This window comes from Alosa alosa, chromosome 6 (genome assembly GCF_017589495.1).
Source record: "Alosa alosa isolate M-15738 ecotype Scorff River chromosome 6, AALO_Geno_1.1, whole genome shotgun sequence".
NCBI classification, from domain to species: domain Eukaryota; kingdom Metazoa; phylum Chordata; class Actinopteri; order Clupeiformes; family Clupeidae; genus Alosa; species Alosa alosa.
The window spans coordinates 21,795,477-21,818,839 of NC_063194.1; the positions used below are offsets into that span (position 1 = coordinate 21,795,477).

At 45.3% G+C, this 23,363-nt stretch overlaps 1 protein-coding gene across 1 annotated transcript; it reads left to right on the forward strand.

Annotated features, from left to right (window-relative positions):
• The first annotated feature begins 476 nt into the window (after window positions 1-476).
• On the forward strand, window positions 477-18,432 carry LOC125295465 (C1q-related factor). Its single transcript, XM_048244718.1, has 2 exons — window positions 477-1,828; window positions 17,584-18,432. Exons 1-2 carry the CDS (start codon window positions 1,217-1,219, stop codon window positions 17,761-17,763), a joined length of 792 nt encoding a protein of 263 aa, XP_048100675.1. The 5' UTR covers window positions 477-1,216; the 3' UTR covers window positions 17,764-18,432.
• Window positions 18,433-23,363: the final 4,931 nt, after the last annotated feature.

Here is a 23,363-nt window from a genome sequence, read left to right on the forward strand (position 1 = left end):
TTAATATTACAATAACAAAATTTCACAAATCAGTAAGAACGATATAACTTCATGACAAACATGAGTTATATTTTAAACATAATATACAGTACTGTAAAATGTCAACTGAGAACACATCATTCAAACGGACTCCAAAAAAAAATCACACTGACAACTGACACTGCTGTTAATGCTGTTTATGCTGGTATAATTGGACTGTATAACTGATTTGATTTAGTCGTTTACTGTTTGGTATAAATGTTTGCTTTTAAAGCATATGTTTGGACATTTTTCAAAGCAAAAGTTTCTGTTTTGGTCCATTGCTTAGCTGTTCTCAAATTGTCACATCTGAATGGCCAAATGTGGTCGAAGAACTGAGGGGAAAAAACTGTTTCCTTTCTGCAGTAGGGGCAAGTCACCAGTAGAGGGCTCTGCCATATAAAAACCAGCTTCAGAGTTCGGGACTCCGCAAACAGCTCCAGTCTCTCCTTCCCATCTCTCTCTTTTGCTCTCTCTCATCTCTCTCTCTCTCTCTCTCTCTCTCTCTCTCAATCACCCTCACTCTCTCTGCTCATACTCTATCTCTGTGTCGTACCCATTCTGTCTTTCTCTGTCTCTGTTACACACTCCAACTCTGTGCCTGAGCTAGTCGGAGTGGGCTTTCTCCTCGACTTGTTTGCATGTGTGTGTTTGTGTTTGTGTGTGTGTTCATGCGTGCACCTGAGTTTGCAGACTGTGCCTGAGTGTCCGAGCAAGTGTGCAAGTGGCAGAACTCACAGTGAGTGTGGGATCTTGGCTGTGGGGTGACAGCACACGCTCGAGTGTGTGTGTGTGTGTGTGTGTGTGTGTGTGTGTATGTGTGTGTATGTGTGTGTATTTCTGTGTGGGTGGGTGTTTGTGGGAGTGTAAGTATGTGTGCCTGACCGAGCGATTGTCCGTTTGATCGCCCGTGTTTGTTTTTGCGTGTGTGGATGTGTGTGTCTCTCTCTCTCTGTCCCTCACGCCTTCCTCCTCCTCTTCCTTTTCCTCCTCCCCCTTCTCCTCCTCTTCCTCTGCGCCTTCTTTGTGAAGCTTCTGTGGGATCCTACGGTGTGCGTGGATCCCCCCTCTCTCCGGACAGAATCACCGGCCCGCCAGCAGTCACCATTTCGGCCCGGGAAGACCCACGCTGGCTGCCCAGCCCCTCCCGCGCCTCAGCCTGGGCAGGAAGACCCTGGTGGCGGCGGCCGTGGGCGTGATGCTGGTGCTGGTGCTGGTGGTGCTCATACCGGTGCTGGTCAGCTCCGTGGGCAGCGACAGCAGCCACTTCGAGATGTTGGGCACCTGCCGCATGGTGTGCGACCCATACCTGGGCCGCGGCACCACCGCAGCCACCGGGGCCCAGGGCGAGGCCGAGGCCCTGGCTGACCACAGCAACATGCCACCGCCCTCCACTCTCCACCAGGGGCCGCAGGGAAAGCCTGGGCGGCCGGGGAAGCCCGGACCCCCGGGACCGCCAGGGGAGCCCGGCCCCCCAGGCCCCATGGGACCCCCGGGGGACAGGGGCGAACGGGGCAAGGGTGGAGCCCTGGGGTTGGGTGGGGTCAGCGATGGGGGAGGGGTGGTCAGCACGGCGACCTACGGGCCAGGGGGGGCGCGCGTGGCCTTCTACGCCGGCCTCAAGAACCCGCACGAGGGCTACGAGATCCTAAAGTTCGACGACGTGGTCACCAACCTGGGGAACAACTATGACAGCACGTCAGGGAAGTTTATCTGTGGCGTGCCAGGGACATACTTCTTCATCTACCACGTGCTCATGAGAGGGGGAGACGGGACCAGCATGTGGGCTGACCTCTGTAAAAACGGACAGGTGAGTGAGTAAGTGTATGTATGTGTGTGTGGACGAAAAGAATGAGCTTGCAGAATGCAATGCAGCCTATACAGCATCCAACATTATGAATCTCAAATATGACAAATTGACAAAATGTTCATCATGCATCTCATCTGTTTAGAGTTATGTAAAGTTTTTAAGTGTTGTACACTTTCTTGAGTAGAGTGTTTACTTCAGTGGTCTGACCATGCAAAGCTCTCCATACTCACCTGTTGTTGCGACTGGCTGACTAGGGTGATTTAGTTTGCAAGGTATTAGCGGGAATGCCTTTCAGGGTCGTAATTAATGAAGTTGCTTAAAGGTGATCCTCAGCGGACAGACACGCCTGGAGTTTTATTTAATTATTTTCCCAATTTATTTATGCATTTCGTCCGCGTTAGACACTGGTGGGAGACACGGAAGCATCTGTCGCGCGATTCATATCTCCCTAGAGCACTAAGGGAAGTTCACAGCTGCTTATCACGAGAGCCCAAAAAAACGATGTGTAATTTGGCGGGCAAAGCATCGAGTTCTCCCTCAGTACCTTAATGCGCAGTGACATTGTGAGGGTGTCCCTCTCAACAGAGGGACAAATTCACGCTGACGGGCACACACAAACTAACACACGACCTTCATAAAACGGAGTAAGCATATTTCCTGATAAGTGAAGTTTTACTTGCACCTCATCCACTTGGGGTACACGTGGGTGCGCATCTCCCCTGTAAATGTAATTCGGAATGTTGGCGCTTTTCAGGTAGCCTACAGTACATTTCAGTCGAGTTGTACTAAAAACTTTTTTGTTGTCATCCTCGCTGAAACCTTGAAGTTATCCACAAACATGCCATGTATTTTAAAGTAAAATACTATATATCCAGCTCCAGTTAAATAATAGGCAGAATGTGTCCAGGGTTGCGGGAGATTTTGCACTCTGGCAAAGCTATAGCTCACCGGCACATTACATATGACGACCTCAAAAGCAGAGAAAATAAACGACCATATTTTGCTACACTGTTTTGCTATGTTTCTTTACTTTAATATAGCTATGCTTAGTTAAGCCCATGCTGCCTGGTGCCGGTGAAGTCCACAGAATTTAATCATGATAAGAAAAGTAAGGATATCAAGCTGAGTATACAGAATGCTTGAACATGCGATGAAATAATGGAATTATGAACCAGATTTGATCGGGCACAGTTACATCATTAGAGAAATTCTTACATGTTTAATTCCTTAATTAGGCTATGTATCTTGTTTTCTAATCACTGATAATTATACAAATTGTAGACAAACGCTCACCTTAGCCTTTCTGTTGAAGTAGTCTTTGTTGACGTTACAATAAGGTTAATATAACAAGTTTAATAATAATGTGGTATGCTACTCATATTTGCCCCAGTTACTTATTTAATGAAAGCAATTCATTATTTTTTGGATGATATATTGTGTGCTTTCCCCAAAAAATATTGTTTAGCAGTATTTATTTACTTTTTAATGGGCAACTGACTAGACTTACTGACTTAATTACCTTTTGGTAGCCTCATTAAAAAGTCTGATAAAAATGGGTTAAACGAAAAGTACCCACATAGCCAGACATAGAATCTCTGTATATACAAAACTAATATGATGGCCAGTTTAATTAAGCAATGGGTCTTTTCCTTCAGTCCTCAAGTGGTCCGCGTATGAATCCCTTTTCCTAGCAGCTCAATTTAAATTTAATCAGGAGGAGGGTGAAATCATCGGAGGAGCTAACTTAAGTAAGTTGCACTGACATTTGCAAACCCACATTACATATTTATAAGTTTTATATCTTCACTCTGCGTTTTTATTGGATAGATCATTGCGCACCAGACAAACTCTTCATCAAATAACCAATCTCTGCTGAAAAAGCCACAGCAGTTCCGGCATGTATGCTGTCAGTAGCAATAGTAGTCAGCTTTACCTACCATATAAATTTAGATTGAACAAAAGTCTAATAATTGCAATCTAAATGCTCTGTTATGAACTAGGGGACAGATCAGAGAAATCTATACTGTGGTTGTATGCACCCCATCTATTTGGCCTCTTTCAGATATATACACTATTTTATGTATTCTCCACTATTAAAATCTCTTGTGGACATTCTTCTGACTCTGGTTTTCCTTTGATGGAATTGAATGCCATCCTTGGATCTTATAGTGACAATAAGATTTCTTCATTTGCCCCCTGCCTTTGGATGAGGTAGACATACTCTCTCTCACACACACACACACACACACACACACACACACAGGAAAGGGAGATTGATGTGGCTCCAAAGAAAAGGTCTGGGAGTGAGCAACAGAGTCAGTGGCGGGTTCTTCTCAGATCACCCGGCTCTGTATTTCATGCAATCCAGTGTTTGAATGCTCTGAAGCCCACTGCTCAGTGCCTGTAACTGGAGCAGGACATGTACGACCAAACTCACCTGCTTTGGAAATACAGCGTATGCTCCCACTGTGGGTTGCGTCAACCATACTGAAAAAGAGTACCCACTGTTCACTGGGGAACTGGCCTCGCTCCTGCTTGATTTTAACACTGTGGCCAATTGTTTTGTCTGCACCTCAGAGGACTGCAGGAGTAGGCGATAGTTGATTGTTCCTTGAATGAATGATGGTACACAGGCTGGCGGCGACCAGAAGAAACAAAAGGACGGATGTGCGTGTCTGGCGGAGGCCAGCGCTGCGGAGGTGCATTAAAAAAAAAAGGAGACGTTCGTTACGGCGAACGAGTCGGGCGGCCAGCGCGCTGAGCATATGCTGCAGTAAAAACGGCGTCTGTTCTTCTCCGAGAGGCGCGGGGACCCCAGAGAGCGCTCAGCTCCAGGCACTTAAGGTGGAGACACGGACACGCGGCGCCCCTGGGACCCGCCTAATCTTTTTAAAGTGGTTATTGCCTCCCCAATTAAACGCCCCACTCAGATCAGCATCTGTGAGAGTAGGTGAGAGGTGGGACAGCGCCTGCAAATGTGTTTGTGTGTGTGTGTTTTTTAAAACATTATTAATTGGGAACAGCTACGCTACATAATTGTACACTCCTCTGTGTTGATAACGTCACGATGACTTAGGCAATATTTTACCTCCTGGAGACTTTTTGATTAAAGTCTACAGTCTTGGTTTAGAGAGTCTTAAAAAAACATGAATGAGTTAATTGAGTCTGGTCCGTTGTGCCAGGAAGTAGACAATTCTCAAACACTCAAACGCTCAAAAGCGCTGTGGTGCTCCCTGTGGTGCACTCAGCACCCCTCTCATCCCAGGACCACCACTGCCAGGCCAGTTTGGCTTAAACACACACCTGAGGGTGATGCTGATGCTTACTGCTGGCTGGAGAATATTAGATTTGGCTCGGCGGCCTCTTTCCTGCATTTTCATCATAAAATCTTCATAGCAGGGGGGTGGGGGGTGAGGTGTCTTTGTGGATCTCTTTTCCCAGAAATGTGCCTGAAAAGAGGGAATTCTTGTGTATTTCAGTGTCTTCCTACAGTACATCTCCACTTTTGATATTACAGAGATATGACACGGATCTCAGGGGACTAGCATGAAAACACCATTATGTTGTCACTGAAATTGCCAGTTTTGTTTAATTATCTGTATGTGTATTGTAATACATATACCAGTATGTTCTGCATATCACTTTGCATATAGTCTGTTGCTGTGAATGTGTGTGTGTGCGTGTGTGTGTGTGTGTGTGTTTCCACCTGTACTCAGAAGTATTAATGTGTGAAATCTTTAGGCAAGCACATGTGATGTGTGCTTATATATGATCTCCCTGTGCATATATATATTTCCCTTGTGTGTGTGTGTGTGTGTGTGTGTGTGTGTGTGTGTGTTTTATACCAGCTGTGACCGCTCCAGCTTTGTGTCTGACTCTCACCCACATGGCGGGCTCTGCTGAGCCGTCGGGGGTTGGCTTTGGCATGTACAAGCTCTACTCTTAATTAACAGAGCTAATATTGGGCTATTACCAGCCCAGATATGCCAATGCATCTCTCTCATAGGGAGCTGACTCAATAAGGTATGTGTGTGTGTGGGTGAGTAACTGCATGGATGTGTGTGTGTGTGTGTGTGTGTGTGTGTGTGTGTGTGTGTGTAGGTGGGTGTAGGTGTAGGTGTTTAGAGTTTGTGAGTGCATACACATGTGTATTTTGTGTGTGTGTGCACGTGTGTGTGTGCATATGTTTGTGTGTGTGTGTGTTCACGTTACAGTTAAAGAATACAGAAAAATGAGAAGCCACTCAGTGCAGACATCAGAAATCCAATCAGCGATAATTTGTCAAAATATCACAGTATCTGCAACTTCAGCGTCCAGACAGTGCCCCTCCCAGGTATCTATCCTCATTATGTCCAACTCCCTCTATTCTCTCAACTTAAAAACCTTTTCCTCGCAAATGCTACTGCAGCTATCCCACTCTCAGAAGATGAAATGTGGTAGACAGGTTACATAAAACTCGGCAGCGCCAAGGTAGCATAAATTATATGAACAAATAGATTGAAAGATCATGCAGATGATGAAAATGCGATATATTAGATGTATTAGATGCAGTCATAGCAAAGTCATTCTCTCTCTCTCTCTCTCTCTCTCTCTCTTACTACCTTTACTCTCCTACTGACTAATCACCAAGGAAGTCTTTAGTGCGGGACTTTTGACCTTGATCCTCACTGTAATTGGACATTGCATTTGCCACTCGATGGAGCAGAACATGAAGACCAGTCTAATTAGGTTGACTTGGTTTGTTAGCAATGGATTTTGCCACATTGTTAAGAAATGCCAACACACATCAGTAATATGGGACCTCTAAATTGATATGGGGAGCCTGTGGATAGCTGTGGCTTGTGTAGGAAAAGTTGTTTAAACCCATAAGCCCTCTCTTTTTGCATTCTATTATGAGTAGGAACAGATGCTGCCTGCTTTGAACCAAATGGTGTAGTTTTCCTTGGTTGTAGGTCTTGTTTGATAAGAATAAATTATCCGATAAGAAGCTGTTAATTATCAATGGACAATTCTGCTCACAACGTATTGTGCATCCCATGCGCAATCTGGGCAATGCTTTGATTAAGATGTGCATTTTTCAGCATCTCACCTGCATCAAGGACGTACTGTAGCTGTGAGCGGGGCTGGTGGCTGAGCTGGGGGGGCCGGTGTTGGTGGCTGACCTCACCACCCAACAAATTATGCGATTAATTAGTGCCCTGTGTGTGGCTGTCTGGAATAGAAAGCACTGCTGCAGAAGGCAGAAGGGAGCATGGCCCAACTGCTCCACAGTCCTCTATCCCCCATTGCTTCCTCCCCACACACACACACACATCCATAAACACAGCTCTCTACCCTCCACTACCACCACACACACACACACACACACACACACACACACACACACGCACACACTCCCCTCATCAGACCCAACCAGATGGGGCCTTTGGCAGCGTGCTGTGTCACTCTGCTGCCTGGATCACCACTTCTTCTCCAAGCGTTTGGGAGAGGGAGATCTCACAGACCAGGACGCGGCCACACCTCCTGGTCATGCTGCAGTCAAAGCCACAGTCAAGTCAGCTTAAAGGGACACCAGGCAAGCCTGATGCTTTTTCTCTACGAAACTCCCCCTAGAGTCTGTACGTGTTGATATGTGTGCGAGCCCTTTGCTCGGTCTGAAGCTCTTTTCCTTTTCTTTGCATCTTCCGTCAAGGGTTTTCGCTGCTTCTTCGCCAGCTCTGCCATTATACACACGTTTGCAACAAACGCTAGCGTTTCGTTAGCCTGCCTCTGTGCTGTGGATGGAGACTGAAGGTCGGCGGGTAGGATACACTGAACTTGCAAGCGGGATATTCTTCCTACAGGCAGTAGGGGTGGGCGAGAGAGTCTTCGTTCGCCCTGTAATGAGTCATTTAACCATACCGACTTACGAAGATGATTAATTAACACAAAAACGTTGCCTGGTGTCCCTTTAAAACAGATGTGTGAAAAATACTATGTGATATGAGATAGACACCACTATCAGGGGAAAAAAATAACTTTTTGAACCTTTTGAATTTGCTGGACTACTGAGGAATAATTTTGAAGAAGAAAAAACAGACATCTGTTTCAATCTGGATCATTAACTTCTTATTTGTACAATCATATTAATTTTTTTTTTTTAATACAAATTAACTAGGAATGGTTGATTGATGACAACCAGCAACATCTCATGTAATGATTTCTTACACTGTGCACATTCTAAATCACATCTAAATGATGTGTAGACTAGTCCCACATCTGGCGTGCAGGGCAGATGAAAGAAGAGGACTCTCACTCTCCTGCTCCTGCCTACTCAGGTTCTATGTGTTCATCAATTCAGATTGTATACCAAGACAGTTGAATTATTTCATTATTACTGGTAACAGTGTGGAAAGACTGGTAGGACTGACTCTGCTGTTGTAGAAATAATGTCAAATAGACATGGACGTACTGTAATGTAAGATAAATACATGCATGCACTGTTGTAGGTCTATCAGTGATGTGAAAGCCTATGCAGTGGATCAATTGTGACTCAAAAGCAGAAGAATTAGGGTGTGCAAATGGATGTGCTTCCCTAAAGTCTGCAACCTAACTGCTCTATAAATTATGATGCGCTAAGCATTTGTTAAGTACTCGGCTAAAGTTAAGGCAGACAGTGTCAAATTATGTTTGTTGTATTTTCTTGCAAGCTAGCTGAGAAATGGTTCTCAAGTGCGCATGGTTCTGTGGCAACACTGTGGTGTTTTATATGGTGTGAAATAAGCTATACTTATAAGCCTGCACTTAAAAACATAATTGGTGCAAAGATGGTGATAATCAAAATAATGCTAATGGTTTGTTTTACGAAAACCACACCTCTGTTTTCCTTGGGATAAGACAACATTAATCAGGTAAGATCATTTTTTTCTTCTTTCCTTTGCCCTTCTTGGTTCTGTGGCGAGTTTCCCCCGAACCATGGAAGATCACTCATGCTCCCTCATCCGCCTCCTTTCCCCTGTCCTGACCTGAGGATGACATAAGATCGGCACCCAATAACTCCTCCAGTTGTGCCAGTTAATAAGTCACCACTCTCATGCCCATCTGCCAGTCTCTAGCGGCGTGGGCCATCAGATTCGCGCCAGGGTTTAGGCGTGTCCCGGGCGCCTGCCTCCGCCCCCTCCCACAGTGAGTAAACACACACGAACCAAAATAGGCCGCCGAATCCACGACTGACTGCCTGACTCAGTCACGACCCGCATGTTGACTCACCACGGGACAGTCTGTATATAATGAGGCGCTCGCAGACAGGCGGGCGCAAAATAACACATACACACACACACACACATGAACGCATACAAACAACACACACACACACACACTTCAGTGCACACAGACACAACCTTGATTTAGAAACAAAAAATACGTTTCAAAATGGGTTGGCATTGCTTTGTTGACTAGTTCCTGCCTTGTTCTTCTTTAGTCAGGCTGTTGGTGGTCAATCGGAATAACTCTGTAGAGTTCCACACCAACACCTGGCTAGTGCGGCAGGGTCACTGAGATCCTTCCTGTGCGCAAACACAAACAAGGCATAGCTCTCTATCTCTCACTGTCCTTCTCAGTCCCTGTCCACATTAAGATGGGTAAATATTAATGCGTATAATCATTTCTCTGTTTAGCCCTTCCTTTCACATTAAAATGGCATATTCTGACTCAGATCAATTCGAAAACTCAGAGTTTGCGTTGTAATGTGTATAGGAGAAGTGAGAGCTTCAGATATGATGATGTGCCATTGCCATGATACTGATCAACCAGACACCAACAACAGCAAACACTATTATGGCATTTCAGTATTCTAGTGTGGACTCAAAACGTTTTGAAAAATGATACGGAAACATTGATGTGGGGAGATCGTTTTCACCCTAAATATGCATATTTCTATGTCCATTTACCCGGCTTAATTTAGACACAGCCTCAGTGTGTGTCTTTCTCAGTGGCATTTGGAAAGAGGGTCACAATGGCCAGCCCGTTGCTTAAGAATGCTTGCATGCTCGTTAATCTCGTTGTCAGTGTGTGTTTGTTCAATGGTCTGAACACTCACAATAAAGCTAGGTAACATTGATGTGTGGGGCAGAAAGGGGAATTAGACCAGTATGACTGGACCAGTGGTCATTTAAGTATAATAGAAATAGTCTATAGACAGCTTTGCAAAAAGTAATGAAAAGAATAGGACTCCAGCTCAAATCACATTACTGCAAGCGATAGCAAATGACCAAGAAGCCTTTTAAACAATTATTAAAAACCCAATATACCATATATGTCATAAACTAACCAGAAAGAATGTTAACACATTAAACTGTTATAGCCACAATAGCAGGACTTGCTCTTTTATCTTTATCATTATCATCATTTTTTCAAGTGTTTGGAATTATATTCCATAGTGTGGGGTACTACATGTCTGAGAAGGGAAAAAATGTCAACATCCACAGCGGACCAAATTAAACAATATGCTGTTTAAACTTCATAGTTTGCATGAACTTCCAAGTAAATTCTTTTTTTTTTTTTTTTTTTTTTTGTCAAAAAGTGCAGTGCTGAACCAATGCCAATTTGAGGCAAGATGCCATACCGGCAGTATGCCAGAAATTTCAGTGTAATCTCACTTGCACTCAAATTTGCCACTGTGTAATATACATCATCCAGATTTTAATTTACACATTGTGTGTGTGTGTGTGTGTGTGTGTGTGTGTGTGTGTGTGTGTGTGTGCGTGTGCGCGTGTGCATGTCTGTGTGACACAACTGAAGGTCTGCAGCAATTCTGCATTCTTGACCATTCAACAGACTATGCACTGCTGGAGTATTCCTTTGTTGTTTGTCAAATGTCAAATTCAGAGGAGAGGATTCTGTAGGGAAAGCGTGAGAGGAACCCTCACATTTTTTCACGCTTGTGCTGTTGCACTAATGACTAATACACCTCAAGCTTTTTTTCTCCCAGTTGTTGAGGAACGCTGGTCTCTTTTGCTCGGCCCCACAGAACTTGCGCTCCACTGTAGGGGCTTCTCTTGCCTGTTTGCGGCACTAGTCGCGAGAGCTCCTGTGATCCCCCATCAGGCATGCCGCGCACAGCTACGCGATTCAAACGCAATTAGAGACAAGCGTCCTCTCCAATTTAACACAGATCTCACAGCGGCACACAGAAATGCTGGGACTAAGTAGAGAGTTAACAGGTGTCAGAGAGACAGAGAGAGAGAAATCGAGAGAGGAAGAGTGTGTGTGTCTGTGTGTGTGTGTGTGTGTGAGAGAGAGAGAGTAATACATATTTTCTGCCTCAACTTTACCATACCATAGGGAAATGTTTCTTCAGAGGAATATTTCACACAAATTATTACAAGCAGCCTTATTCTGTCTTTGCTTTATTTTGTTTCACACAAGCCAACAAATCCATACACCATACTCTCTGATCCACAGTGATATGAAAATGTCACACGTGAATGTCAAAATATCATGTGAGGTTTTATCATCTCTTGACTAAGAGTGCTGAGTCTGATGAACCTCTTGTTCCTGTCTGATGAACAAAAGTTAATAGTTTTGTATTACCATAGTTCTAGAGAAGGATCAATGTGATCAGGTGTCATATTGATATTTATAGGCATACATTTTGAAAACAAATCACCTTACATCAACATCCAAACTGGCAGCTCTGGAACTAGAACTGTGTGTGTGTGTGTGTGTGTGAGAGAGAGAGAGAGAGAGAGAGAGAGAGAGAGAGAGAGAGAGAGAGAGAGAGAGAGAGCTGGGCCAGTGTGATTATTCTATCAGTGACAATAGCTGAGGGAAATGGGACATGACAGCCAGTGATGTCGCTGCGTGGTGGAGGGAGGACACATCCCCACCAGCTGGGCACGGCCGGACAGCGCAAACAGCTGCAGGAGACTCTGCGACCCGCCACACATCTGCCGCCACCGGCCAGCACGTTCCCCATGCCCACTTTGACTTTGAGGAGAACTTTAAATCTCTCTCTCTCTCTGTATCTCCTCTTAGATTTGTCTCGCTCTCACTGTCACTCTGCCTGCTCTGATGGCTGCAGCAGCCTTTGCTGTGAGGCAGAATTAGTGTTGAAGCCAGCTGCTGTGCTCGCCACTGTAGCCACACGCTCTAAAATCCCTTGACAAACCCACAGACCCGACTGACTGTAGGCCTGTGGTTAAAGGAGAGGTTCTCTGGGAAATCTGCAGTGGCAGTCCTCATTCAGTATGAAAAATGATCCTTTCTTTTGTGAGATTTAGGGGCCGTTTATACGAGGACGATTGCGAAGTAAGACGACAAAATATTTTATCATAAGTGCCTTTCGTTTACACGGCGACCCCGCCATCGGGGCTTGAAGACGCAAAAATCTGAAGACTCCTTCCAGAGTGTAGAGTTTTGAAGACAACCCGGGTTGCGTCTCCGTCTAAACGGCTAAACCAAAGATCCTTGATTACCTCTCTGGCTAAACTGTCAAATTCGAATGTCTGCGCGTGACGTACCGGGGTTCTATCACACCACTACCCAGCGGTCTGGAATGCATATCCAATCGAATATCACATACTCTTGCGTCTTCATATTAACAAAGATTTCCCCTGAGAATGCTTTCGTCTAAACGAATAAAAAAAATGAAGACGAGACGCCACTTCTGCGTCTTCTCTTTTCATCGTCACCGTATAAACGTAGCCTTAAATAGAAATCATATTTACCTCATTAGCTGTCTTAGGAGGCTTAGAGCTGTTCTCCTATACGTTTTGTGCCTTGGCATCATCTGCATGATTTTGTGTTTCTTTCTGGAGACATAGCATTGAGATATTTTTTAATTCAGAGAAAACATCCACTGCGCAATAACTCAGTTAGAAACATGGAAGTCTAAAAAGCTTTCCAGTAATATACTGGATAATAATAATAATACTCTCCAATGATAGTCTTGTTTGTGGGTTAGTCTGTCTTTGGGTTATCATATGAAGACATATAAGATCTAATAATTTAATTTTTAATTAAATTAAACATTTATTATAATTTATAACCATGTCCAATGCTTTACATAACTCTGCCATTTGCTCTATCTTGTGGTGGGAGCTTGATGGAAGCGCACTGAAGACTATGGTATATTGCCATTTCCAGACTATTTGATATTGTATTTGATCTGTATGGTTGCGTGGTTGCGGTTATTGTCACATTTCAAGGTTAAGAGATGTAAATCCTCAGATGTCAGATCGTGGAGCGACTACACCAAGGTGTTTGGAATGCTCGCCTCTCCATCCGACAGCCCCCCCCGTTCCGACGGCCTTTTAATTACCTCCCTAACGATCCCAAAACACCAACGACCCCGGATTGGAGGATACCCGCGGGTTGGAGGATAATATTAGACAATAAAAAAAGATTAGAAAGGGCCTCATCTAAATCCTCGTCGACAAATCCCCCCGATTCCCTCCGGGCCCTCCGCCGCTAACCCCTTAATAAGGCCACGCAGCGCGAGCCGGCTGTGCGCGTGTGTACTCAGGGCCCGTTTTATTTCAGATTAATATGCTGTGGACAGGCGTCGCCATGGAGCCAGAATAGCAGCCATTGTTTGCACATCGATATTAGACTCAACAGATTTAATCAGGAAGGTAAACAATGAGGCGCTCGCTCGCATTTCCGGCAGGGCCGAGATTACCCTCCTGCTCCGATACTGTCAGCTGCCTTCAGAGGTTATCCACAAACTGAAGGGCTTCTTAACTGTCAACACCATCTAGAGTTGCCTCATCTTTACTGGGCTTCATAATGATATATTACAGTATATATGGTCTTTCTTCATTTAAGATTTTCTTTCCCTGTCAGTGTTTTACCTTCACCAACTGAGAGACCCCCCTCCCATTGTCTGCCTCCTTCTATTCTATTGTCATTTGTTGCCCTAGAGGTTTATCAGACTCTCTCAGACTCTGGATAGGTCAAGAGGAAATGTCAATCACACAATGCATCAGCGTTGCATTGGCTGAGCTCAGAAGCTGGAAGAGGATTGGTGGAGTGAGATAACCTAGGAGTCATCAGTTACGGTGTTTATTGACTGACGGGACACTGAGAAATGTCAACCCAGACACTGACGTCTCCCTTCATGGAAGTTGGCAAGAATAAGTCAGTAAATGTAACTGTGATAAAAGATGGAAATTACAGTCATAATGGTTCAAATGATGCATGATAATAACCAAGCACACTAATATCCAATCAAAATCAAATTGTGATATTCAGAAGAACGGTGTATTCCAATATGGGCATTGTCTTTGCTGAAACCTCTTACTTCTAAATTCTAGTCCATTACTGTCCAGTGTTATTGTTCCTCTGATCAATATGACTTCTCTATAAAGGCAGAACCCAGAGTTTTTGCTTGGAGTGTTTGACACAGTTGTATCACATCAACAGGTACATGAAGCTGTGGCATCTTGTAGAGTATGTCAAGTTGAAAGTATTCTATCTGTCCTTGTCTAGCAACAGTTGACTACAGATCACTCTTTGGATCAGATTAAGTTCAAGACATAAATGTGGTTCGAACTAAAATTGATTTCAAAATGTTTACATCACATGTTGTAGATGTTTACAATAGCAAAGCATTGAAATTGGACTATAGTGATTCTATATGTAATTCAATGATATAGTGATGAATGGCTGCTGCTATGATCACCTGTCGTTTTACTGGTTGAATGGCAGTGCACTGAGCACAGAGGCACCGAATGGCAAGGTCATGGACAGACTTGCAAGGGAGTATTGTCACTACGAGTTATAGACTCAGTATCCTGCTGTCTCTGAATCTGAGAGGTGTGTCGATATGGCTTCATGTAATATAGATGAAGAGGATGACAGGGACCTACAGTAAGACTGCACGGGAGTGGACATGGAGCGCCTGAGGGCAGCAAGGGACGAGCAGGGGGAGGCATGGGCAGGGCCGACTATAAGGGAGCAGTCTGTCGGGGCAACAAGAGAAAAAGTTCAGGCAAAGCAAATTGTCGCTTTCTCTGTCCATCAGTCTGGCCGTGCGTCTGTCTGTCTGTCTGTGATGCCGCTCTGGCTGTGCCGGCCGTCACCCACCTGAATTATCGACCGGCTGGCCTCTCTACATCTGCAGCCTGTCTGCCTGACAGTCAACAGAAAAGGTCTGCTGTTCCTCTGCTGTCATTACCTTTTCCAGCATTGACAGAAGGAGACAGAGAGAGAAAGAGAGAGAGAGAGAGAGAGAGAGAGAGAGAGAGAGAGAGAGAGAGAGAGAGAGGCGGAGGGGTGGGGGTGAGGAGAGGACGCAAACACAACGTAGCGGTAGTTAAAGCAAAGGGAAAGAAGAGAGAGATATAGAGAGATGCAGAGAGAAAATTAGAATTTGATGTTTACAGCACACTGTCACCTTGTGAACTCTCTCCTTTATCTCCCTCTTCTTTGCTCTATGGCTTTCCAAAATGGAAAAGAGTGGCCTTTGTTGCCAAGCTTTTTACATGTCTTTACTTTCATCAAAACTGAATAAGAGTGAGAGGGCTTTCACATGGCTGGGCTAGGGTAGGCCAAGGATAAGTCGATCACCACAGATGCGGTGAGTGTGGTGGTGGTGGTGGGGGGGGTTAATGTGTGTGAGTGAGTGTGTGTGTGTGTGTGTGTGTGGGGGGTTCGGACCTCAAACTGTTGCTTGCCAGACAAAGCAGCAGTGTTATACCGTGGCGAGAGTGACGCTGCAAACTGGAGAGATGTGTTTGCGATGTTGAGAGATAGAAGGGGGGTCTCTTTCACAAAGTCACTCTCACAGCGTGGGCAGTCTACGCTTAGGAGTGTTTTCTGAAAGCAGCGTGTCCGATCGATGGGAAACGATGCTAGCAGACGCTCAGCCGCGCGACAAGGGGGAGAGGAGCTCACAACGTCGTCTGATTTTACTGAATAGACAGATTCTCCTCTCTCTTTCTCTCATTTCCTTTCTATTCGTCCCTCCTATCTTCTCTCTATCTCTCTCTCTGCTGCCTCTGTCTCTGATTCGACTTCTTTCTGCTGTGGTTTTCCGACACCACAAACGTTCATTACAAGCTGACTCAGTTTTATCAAGTTGGTGGATGCATATACATGCATGCACACACACACACACACACACACACACACACACACACACACAAGAGAGGGAAGGGGGAAGCCGAGAGAGCAGGTGGAGTGTGAGCAAACTCCTCGCCCTCCTCTTTCTGCCCCTCTGTCCACTCCTCTGTTGACCTTCTCAAACATTTGCCTCTGAAACAGGACATCGTGTTTCTAATAAAATAGCATTATGAAAAACAACCACAAGATCTCACAAAATGATGAGACGAGGAAGACAGAGGTTAAAATAAAATAAAAAAAAAACATGTGAGATGGATAGACATACAAGGCAGCTTTTACTCTGTTGCATAACAGTCCACAGAACTCTTTCATTCATTGAGAGACTTTACAGAGACCACATGCACAAACACACACACACACTGTTACTGTGGTGTATGTGTACATTGTGATGTGATGTAGTGTGGGAAATTTGTGTGTGTGTGGTCACCGCAAATGAAGGGAGGGCTTGTGTGGAGGGCTGATTTTCTCATTTTTGGGTGTCGGCTGTACATATTCATGACCTCTTCAACACCAGAGATTTAATGCACCGTACAGATGAAATAAATCCCTGGCAATTTCCCAGCCCTGAAATCGAAGGCTTGCAGAAATCCGACCATATTAAATCTATTCACGCTCGAAGGTCACTCATCCCTTTCAAGAGAATGCAGAGATTTCACTTTAATGCGTATCTTTTATTGTGTGGGCATGTCTCCCTTTCTTTCTCTCTTTCTCTCTCTCTCTCTGTGTCTGTGTATAGGTACATATAGCTGTGTTTCTGAATGCTGGAGAAACTGTATAGAAAGCTAAGAAATTTGCTTTCAAATAAAAAACTTTTACAAATCACAAATCTTTAGTGAGGGAGACTCTCCCCTCTTTTTGACATCACTATCAAATATATTACCAATTCACATCTCTAAACAGGAAGGGACCGAGGTGTAGCTAATGGGTACAAGGACGTGCTCTGTTTCAACGGCAGTTTGGGGGGGATATCGCTGACAGCCAGACAGCACATAGTGCACTGTTTGTTTCCCCCCCATTAGAGATGCCTGTTAAACGCTGCCAAGAAAAGGAGTGAGGAAAAAAGGAGAAGAGGTGAAAAAACTCTGAGAAAAAAAAAAGAATAATGTGAGGAGGATATGAATAACTAATTTATCACCTTGGGTTGAAGGAAAGGGAAGGCAAACATTAATGCATATTATTTTAGTGCGAGTGCCTCTGTGAGAGTGATGAATGGGCTCTGAGAGAACCTGCACCATCTTCTCACCCCCTCTGTTATGTTAGCTTCTCACTAGGGTGGTTATCATCCAAGCCTCCTCTGGCTGTTGAGGTCCCCAAAGGCAACTGACTCTGGCTCTGAACTGGTCATAGTTTGGGATGTGTTTCCCTAAATCATGCTGAATCTTTATGGTCAGAAAATGATAGAAAGATTAACATGTTAAACACCCCCTCCCTGTGTATCAGTTACAATGCTGGTTGCTCAACAGTGCTTTTGAGAATACCTGTTATTGAACAGCACCTTCGTTCTCTCAGTCTCAGGATCCTTAGGCGTCCCTTTGACCACATATATATTTGTAGCATTCAGACAGAACACCCAAACACCAAATAAACGCTAAATGAATGTTTCTTCAAGGTCTGTCTGACCCCTGTTTTCCGCTTCTCCACTCCTCTCGTAGGTGCGGGCGAGCGCCATAGCGCAGGACGCTGACCAGAACTACGACTACGCCTCCAACAGCGTCATCCTGCACCTGGACGCCGGCGACGAGGTCTACGTCAAGCTGGACGGCGGCAAGGCCCACGGCGGCAACAACAACAAATACAGCACCTTCTCTGGGTTCATCCTGTACAGCGACTGACCAATGGAGGGTCTCAACACAGGAGAGTGGACAGAGATAGAGATGGACAGAGGGGGAGGGAGAAAAGAAGATGGATAGAGAAGGGAGGGGGGGGATGGAGGGAGGGAGTGATTTAACCAACCAACTCTTTGTTCATCACCCACACTGGAGTCACACTCTCACTCGCTTACCATCCGAACCAACGGCACACACATCAGGCTTGTCAGTGAGTGTGTGTGTGCGTATGAGTGTGTGTGTGTGTGTGTGTGTGATGTAAATGGTAGTGGATCCCTCTGTAGAGGATGAAGTTGTTGAGACACTAGCCTTCTGTCCACAGAGATACAATATCTATGCCTACATGACCCTGTCCCTGCCCCCTAGCCCCCAAGTTGTATACTTTCCTGTAGAGTAAGAGTATGTTCCTTCCTGTCTAGATATATCTATCTATGAACGAGAATATTTTCCTAAACAATTTTGTGAGATGTCCATTTGCTGTTCTCGGGGATGTCTTGCTTATGGGCAGTTAAAGATTCCAATGGCCACCATCCTTGCCAAGTGTGTCTCTATGTGTACATTGTCACCTAGGGGTTGGGAGGTGAACTTTTTTCAGCTTCCTTGTTGCAAACTGTCATGCCCACACACATGGATCATGCTGCAGGAATATGCTGGCTGTGGGCTGTACCACTGTCTGGGGGGCATTGCCATTACTGCTGATCAGAGTCAGGGTGACAAGAGCTTGCCCAGAGTCAGTAGCATCAAAGAGGCTGCGATCACTATGGGCTACAGCACCTCGGCCTCCTCTCCAACCACATCTCATGGTCCAGCTCCCAGACCATCCATGGTCCATCCATTGACATACCATCCACCCACTGTTCCCCAACTCACCACTCCCCATCCAAAGACCACTCTCTCCAAACACGTCACTCCTTCCTCCCCTCCTCCCCCTAACAGTCACACACACACACACACACTACACTTCACTATTCAAAACAATGTGTGAAATGAAATGTACCTTAGATGTAATGTTAATTATGTTGTGTGTACAAACAAAGGAAAAGAGCATTGGTTTGTGGTATCCACGTGTAATCAGCACACAGCCAGTGGGGAGGGGAAGGCAGCCCAGATGGAGTGGCCTTTGTGCTGAGAAGAAAGGGGGATTGCGGGCCCACCCATAGGGGCATGGGGGGAGGGGAGATGTGACTTGCTAAACAAGAAATTCACAAACAAATGCAATGTATCATGGGTATGTCTACTCAAAGTGGCAGACTGACAGCTTATGTAAAAAATTGGTTTGATTTGATGCAATTGCCTGTGTTTGTGTGTGTGTGTGTGTGTGGTGTGTGTGTGTGAGAGAGAGAGAAAGAGTGTGTATGTCTCTGTGTGTGTGTGTCCATGTGTGTGTGTGGTAGAGTGTGTATCTGAGCATGTATAGTATTGTGCAATTGATACACTGTTGATTTCAGAGATAGAGTATTTAACTCCAGCTGATCACAAATAACTCCCTCCTCCTGTAAGACTCTGGCGTGCAGGCAAGTCAAATCGATAACAGTATCCAGCTTGTAAATGATGCCAATGCTATGTTTGTCAATCTTATTTCCTCTTTTGGAATTGTTGAATACATTTAAATAATAAATGGAATTTTTGGAGTCACAACTCTGAAATATTTTTTTTCATTCTTATAGTTGTGACAGGCCATACAGAGAGAGTGTGTGTGTGTGAGAGAGAGAGAGAAAGAAACACACACATACACAAATACACACACACACGCTCATTCATCTATTATTATGCTCAGATTTTGTCTTTGCTAAGTACTGGCCTTCACCTTTTCATCTTTATTCACAATGTTTACTGTAAGGCCATATAGTTTCTTATAATTGATCTAGATAGATAGATGGATAGATAGAGATAGATAGATACTTTATTGATCCTCAAGGGGAAATTCAAGGGTCTCAGTAGCATACAGACATAACACACAACATGCACTTACAGCAGAAATGGTAAACATAAGTATAAGTATAAACATATAACTAAACTCCACTGTACAATAAAGACAGTAGAAGATAAGACAGATAAGAAAACTAACAAAACTAAATACTAAATACACTAAATAAGATAAATTAAGAAAGTCCAATGTGCTTGAGGGAGATCAAGCATAAGACGTAGTGACAGGGCCGGGACTGGTGAGGTGCTAAAGGGAGCGAGTGTCATGGTGAAGGTGCAAACAGTAGTCCAACCATGTGTGCCTGGCAAGGTGCTCAAGAGAGTGAGTGTCATGTTGAAGGTGCAAAAAGTAGTCCAACATTAGTCCAACAGTGCAACAGTGCAAGAGTAAGGTCTAGAGACCAGCATAAATAATATAGACAAATAGGAGAGTAAAGTGTAATGTAGACAAGGTAAAATAAAAAACTATTTCAGTGCAAGAACAGGTTGAGGTAATAGCCATTCATTCATTAATCCGGTAATAGCCATTCATTCATTAATTCGGTAATAGCCATTCATTTCAGTATTGTATCAGAAGCCTGACCGCAGCCATTGATCATGTGTGCTAATATAGCATGAAAAACAGTAGTGAAAACATTAGGCTGTGTACAATAGTAAAACAGTAGTAAAACAGTAGTAAGCAGTAGTGGGCAGTCAGTACTCAAAAAACATGGACATGGAGAGGGTGAAGAGGCAGACAGACTAAGCAGAGAAGTCTATCTCTCCTCTTCCCTTTAGTGAGGCACTGAACAGTTCAATGGCCCTAGGAACAAATGACTTCCTCAGCCTTTCAGTTGTGCATGGCAGTGAGTGAAGTCTCCAGCTGATCAAGCTCTTTTGGTTTTTGATAGTGCTGTAGAGCGGATGACATTCATTGTCCAAGATGTTGATCAGTTTGTTTAGGGTCTTTTTGTCAGATATTGAAGTGATGCACTCCAGTTCAGCTCCCACTACAGAGCCAGCCTTCCTTACCAGCCTGTCAAGTCACCCAGCATCCTTTTTTTTTGTGCTTCCTTCCCAGCATACCACTGCATAGAAGAGGGCGCTGGCCACAACAGACTGATAGAACATCCTGAGGAGCTTGCTGCACACATTGAAGAACCTCAGCCTCCTCAGGAAGTACAGCCTGCTCTGTCCAGCTGGGGGAGACAGTACAGCCTGCTCTGTCCTTTCTTGTAGAGTGTATCAGTGTTGGCTGACCAGTCCAGTTTATTGTCCAGGTGGAGACCCAGATACTTGTAGGTGCTTACCACCTCCACATTGACCCCATCAATGGAGACTGGTAGCAGAGCGGGCTTAGACCTTCAGAAATCCACCACCATCTCCTTGGTCTTTGAAGTGTTTAGTTGAAGGTGATTGAGTTTGCACCACTGCACAAAGTCCTCCACCAGGCTCCTGTACTCCTCCTCTTGCTCGTCCCTGATACACCCCACAATTGCAGTATCATCAGAAAACTTCTGCATGTGGCATGACTCTGTGTTGTAGCAGAAGTCAGATGTGTACAGGGTGAACAGGACTGGAGAGAGCACAGTTCCCTGTGGCGCTCCGGTGCTGCTGATCACAGTGTCAGAGAGGCAGTTCTTCAGTCTGACGAACTGTGGTCGCTCGGTCAGGTAATCTGTAATCCAGGTTACCAGGTGAGCGTCCACACCCATCTGCAAGAGCTTGTCTTCCAGCCTGAGGGGTTGGATGGTGTTAAAAGCACTTGAGAAATCAAAGAACATGATTCTCACAGCACTTTTCCCCTTGTCTAGGTGAGAATGTGTCCTGTGTAAAAGATAAGTGATGGCATCGTCCACGCCAACTTTCTCCTGGTATGCAAACTGTAACGGGTCTAGTGCATGGCATACCTGGGGTCTGAGCATACCTAAGACCAGCCGCTCCATTGTTTTCATCACATGTGATGTTAGAGCGACAGGCCTGAAGTCATTAAGCTCGCTGGGGTGTGGTTTCTTGGGAACGGGGTGAGACATGATGTCTTCCACAGTGTTGGAACTTGTCCGAGACGTAGACTCCAGTTGAAGATGTGCTTCAGTGGCTCCCCCAGTTCAGCAGCACAGGCCTTGAGCAGCCTTGGACACAGTCTGTCAGGCCCCGCTGCCTTTACGAGGATGGAGTTTTTTTTAAAAGATAACTTACTTGGTCCGCTGAAATGATGGGGGGGGATGAGGGGAGTGGAGGGTGAGGAGGAGGCGGGGGGCTTCTGTGAGGGTTGTCGTGTGGCTAGAGACTGATGGCCATTGGCTGAAGCCATTGTTGTCGCACTGCTCGTGGTCACCATGTGGGGGAGAGGTGCGATAGCCTGATAAGCAGTGATGATGGAGGGGGGGAAGGGAGGGGAGGGGGGCAGCATCTGAGGTCTGTGTGTCTGATGGCTGTTGACTGAGGTCGTTGTCACCTCTTTGTTCATGGTCGCCATGTGGGGGAGGGGTGCAATATCCAGTGATGGTGGGGGTGAGTGTTGCACTGGTAATGAGGTGGGGTGGGGGCTGGGGGATGGGCAATCAAACCTGTTGTAAAAGTGGTATAGCTGGTTCGCCCTGTCCAGGTCTCCCTCCACAGAGCTGCTGCTCTTCTTAAGGCCAGTAATAGATTTCATACAGTCCCACACCTCCTTCATGTTGTTATCTTGCAGCTTCTGTTCCATCTTCCTTCTGTAGTCCTCCTTAGCCTCTTTCAGCTTAATCTTGAGTTCCCCCTGTACTCGCCTCAGCTCTGCCATGTCCCCCTTCTTAAACGCCATCTTTTTCCTATTGAGAAGGGTCTTGACATTACTGGTTATCCAAAGCTTGTTATTTGGATAGCAGCGTACAGTCCTTGTGGGAACAACAATGTCCATACAGAAGTTCAGATAGTCAGTAGTGCAATGTGTGACCTCCTCTAAGTCCTCTCCATTCAGTAGCACACTCCAGTCAGTGGACTCAAAGCAGTCTCTCAAAGCCTCATCTGCTTCCGGTGTCCACTTCCTGAAGGTGCGCGTGGCAACTGGTAGCCTCTGAACCTTTGGCTTGTACATTGGCTGCAAATGAATGAGGCTATGGTCCGACTTCCCCAGTGGTGGAAGGGGGGTGGCACTGTAAGCATCCCTCACGTTTGCATACATGAGATCTATTGTCCTGTTTTTCCTAGTTGGGCAGTCAACAAACTGGTAAACGTTTGTGAGGGTGGAATCCAGTGTAATGTGGTTGAAGTCACCAGAGATCGCAAAAAGAAGGCATCACTGTGCTGAGTTTGGAGCCTAGTGACTGTAGAGTGAATGACGTCACACGCTGTGTCCGGGAGGGCTTGAGGCGGCACGTAGACACAAACAACAATGGCGTGCGAGAACTCCCTCGGCATGTAGTATGGTCGTAGACTGACCGCTAGTAACTCCACATCCTTCCAGCATACAGTCTCCTTCACTGTAACATGTCCAGGATTGCACCATCTATTGTTTATGTATAGCACCAGTCCGCCTCCCTTCTTTTTGCCAGAAAGTTTATTGTCTCTGTCCAAACGAGCTACACTGAAGCCGGGCAGCTCAACGTTAGCTGGGGGGATATGGCTTGTTAGCCACGTCTCCGTAAAGCATAGCAAACTACAATCCCTGTACAGTTTCTGATTTCTTACCAGGGCAGCCAGTTCGTCAGTCTTGTTGGCCA

What these genes read in the sequence shown, in the direction of transcription:
- LOC125295465 (XM_048244718.1), top strand. Translation starts at nt 1,217, where the DNA reads ATGCTGGTGCTGGTGCTGGTGGTGCTCATACCGGTGCTGGTCAGCTCC. An exon ending in ACCTCTGTAAAAACGGACAG is followed by an intron (nt 1,829 to 17,583) that starts GTGAGTGAGTAA and finishes CTCCTCTCGTAG; the next exon opens with GTGCGGGCGAGCGCCATAGC.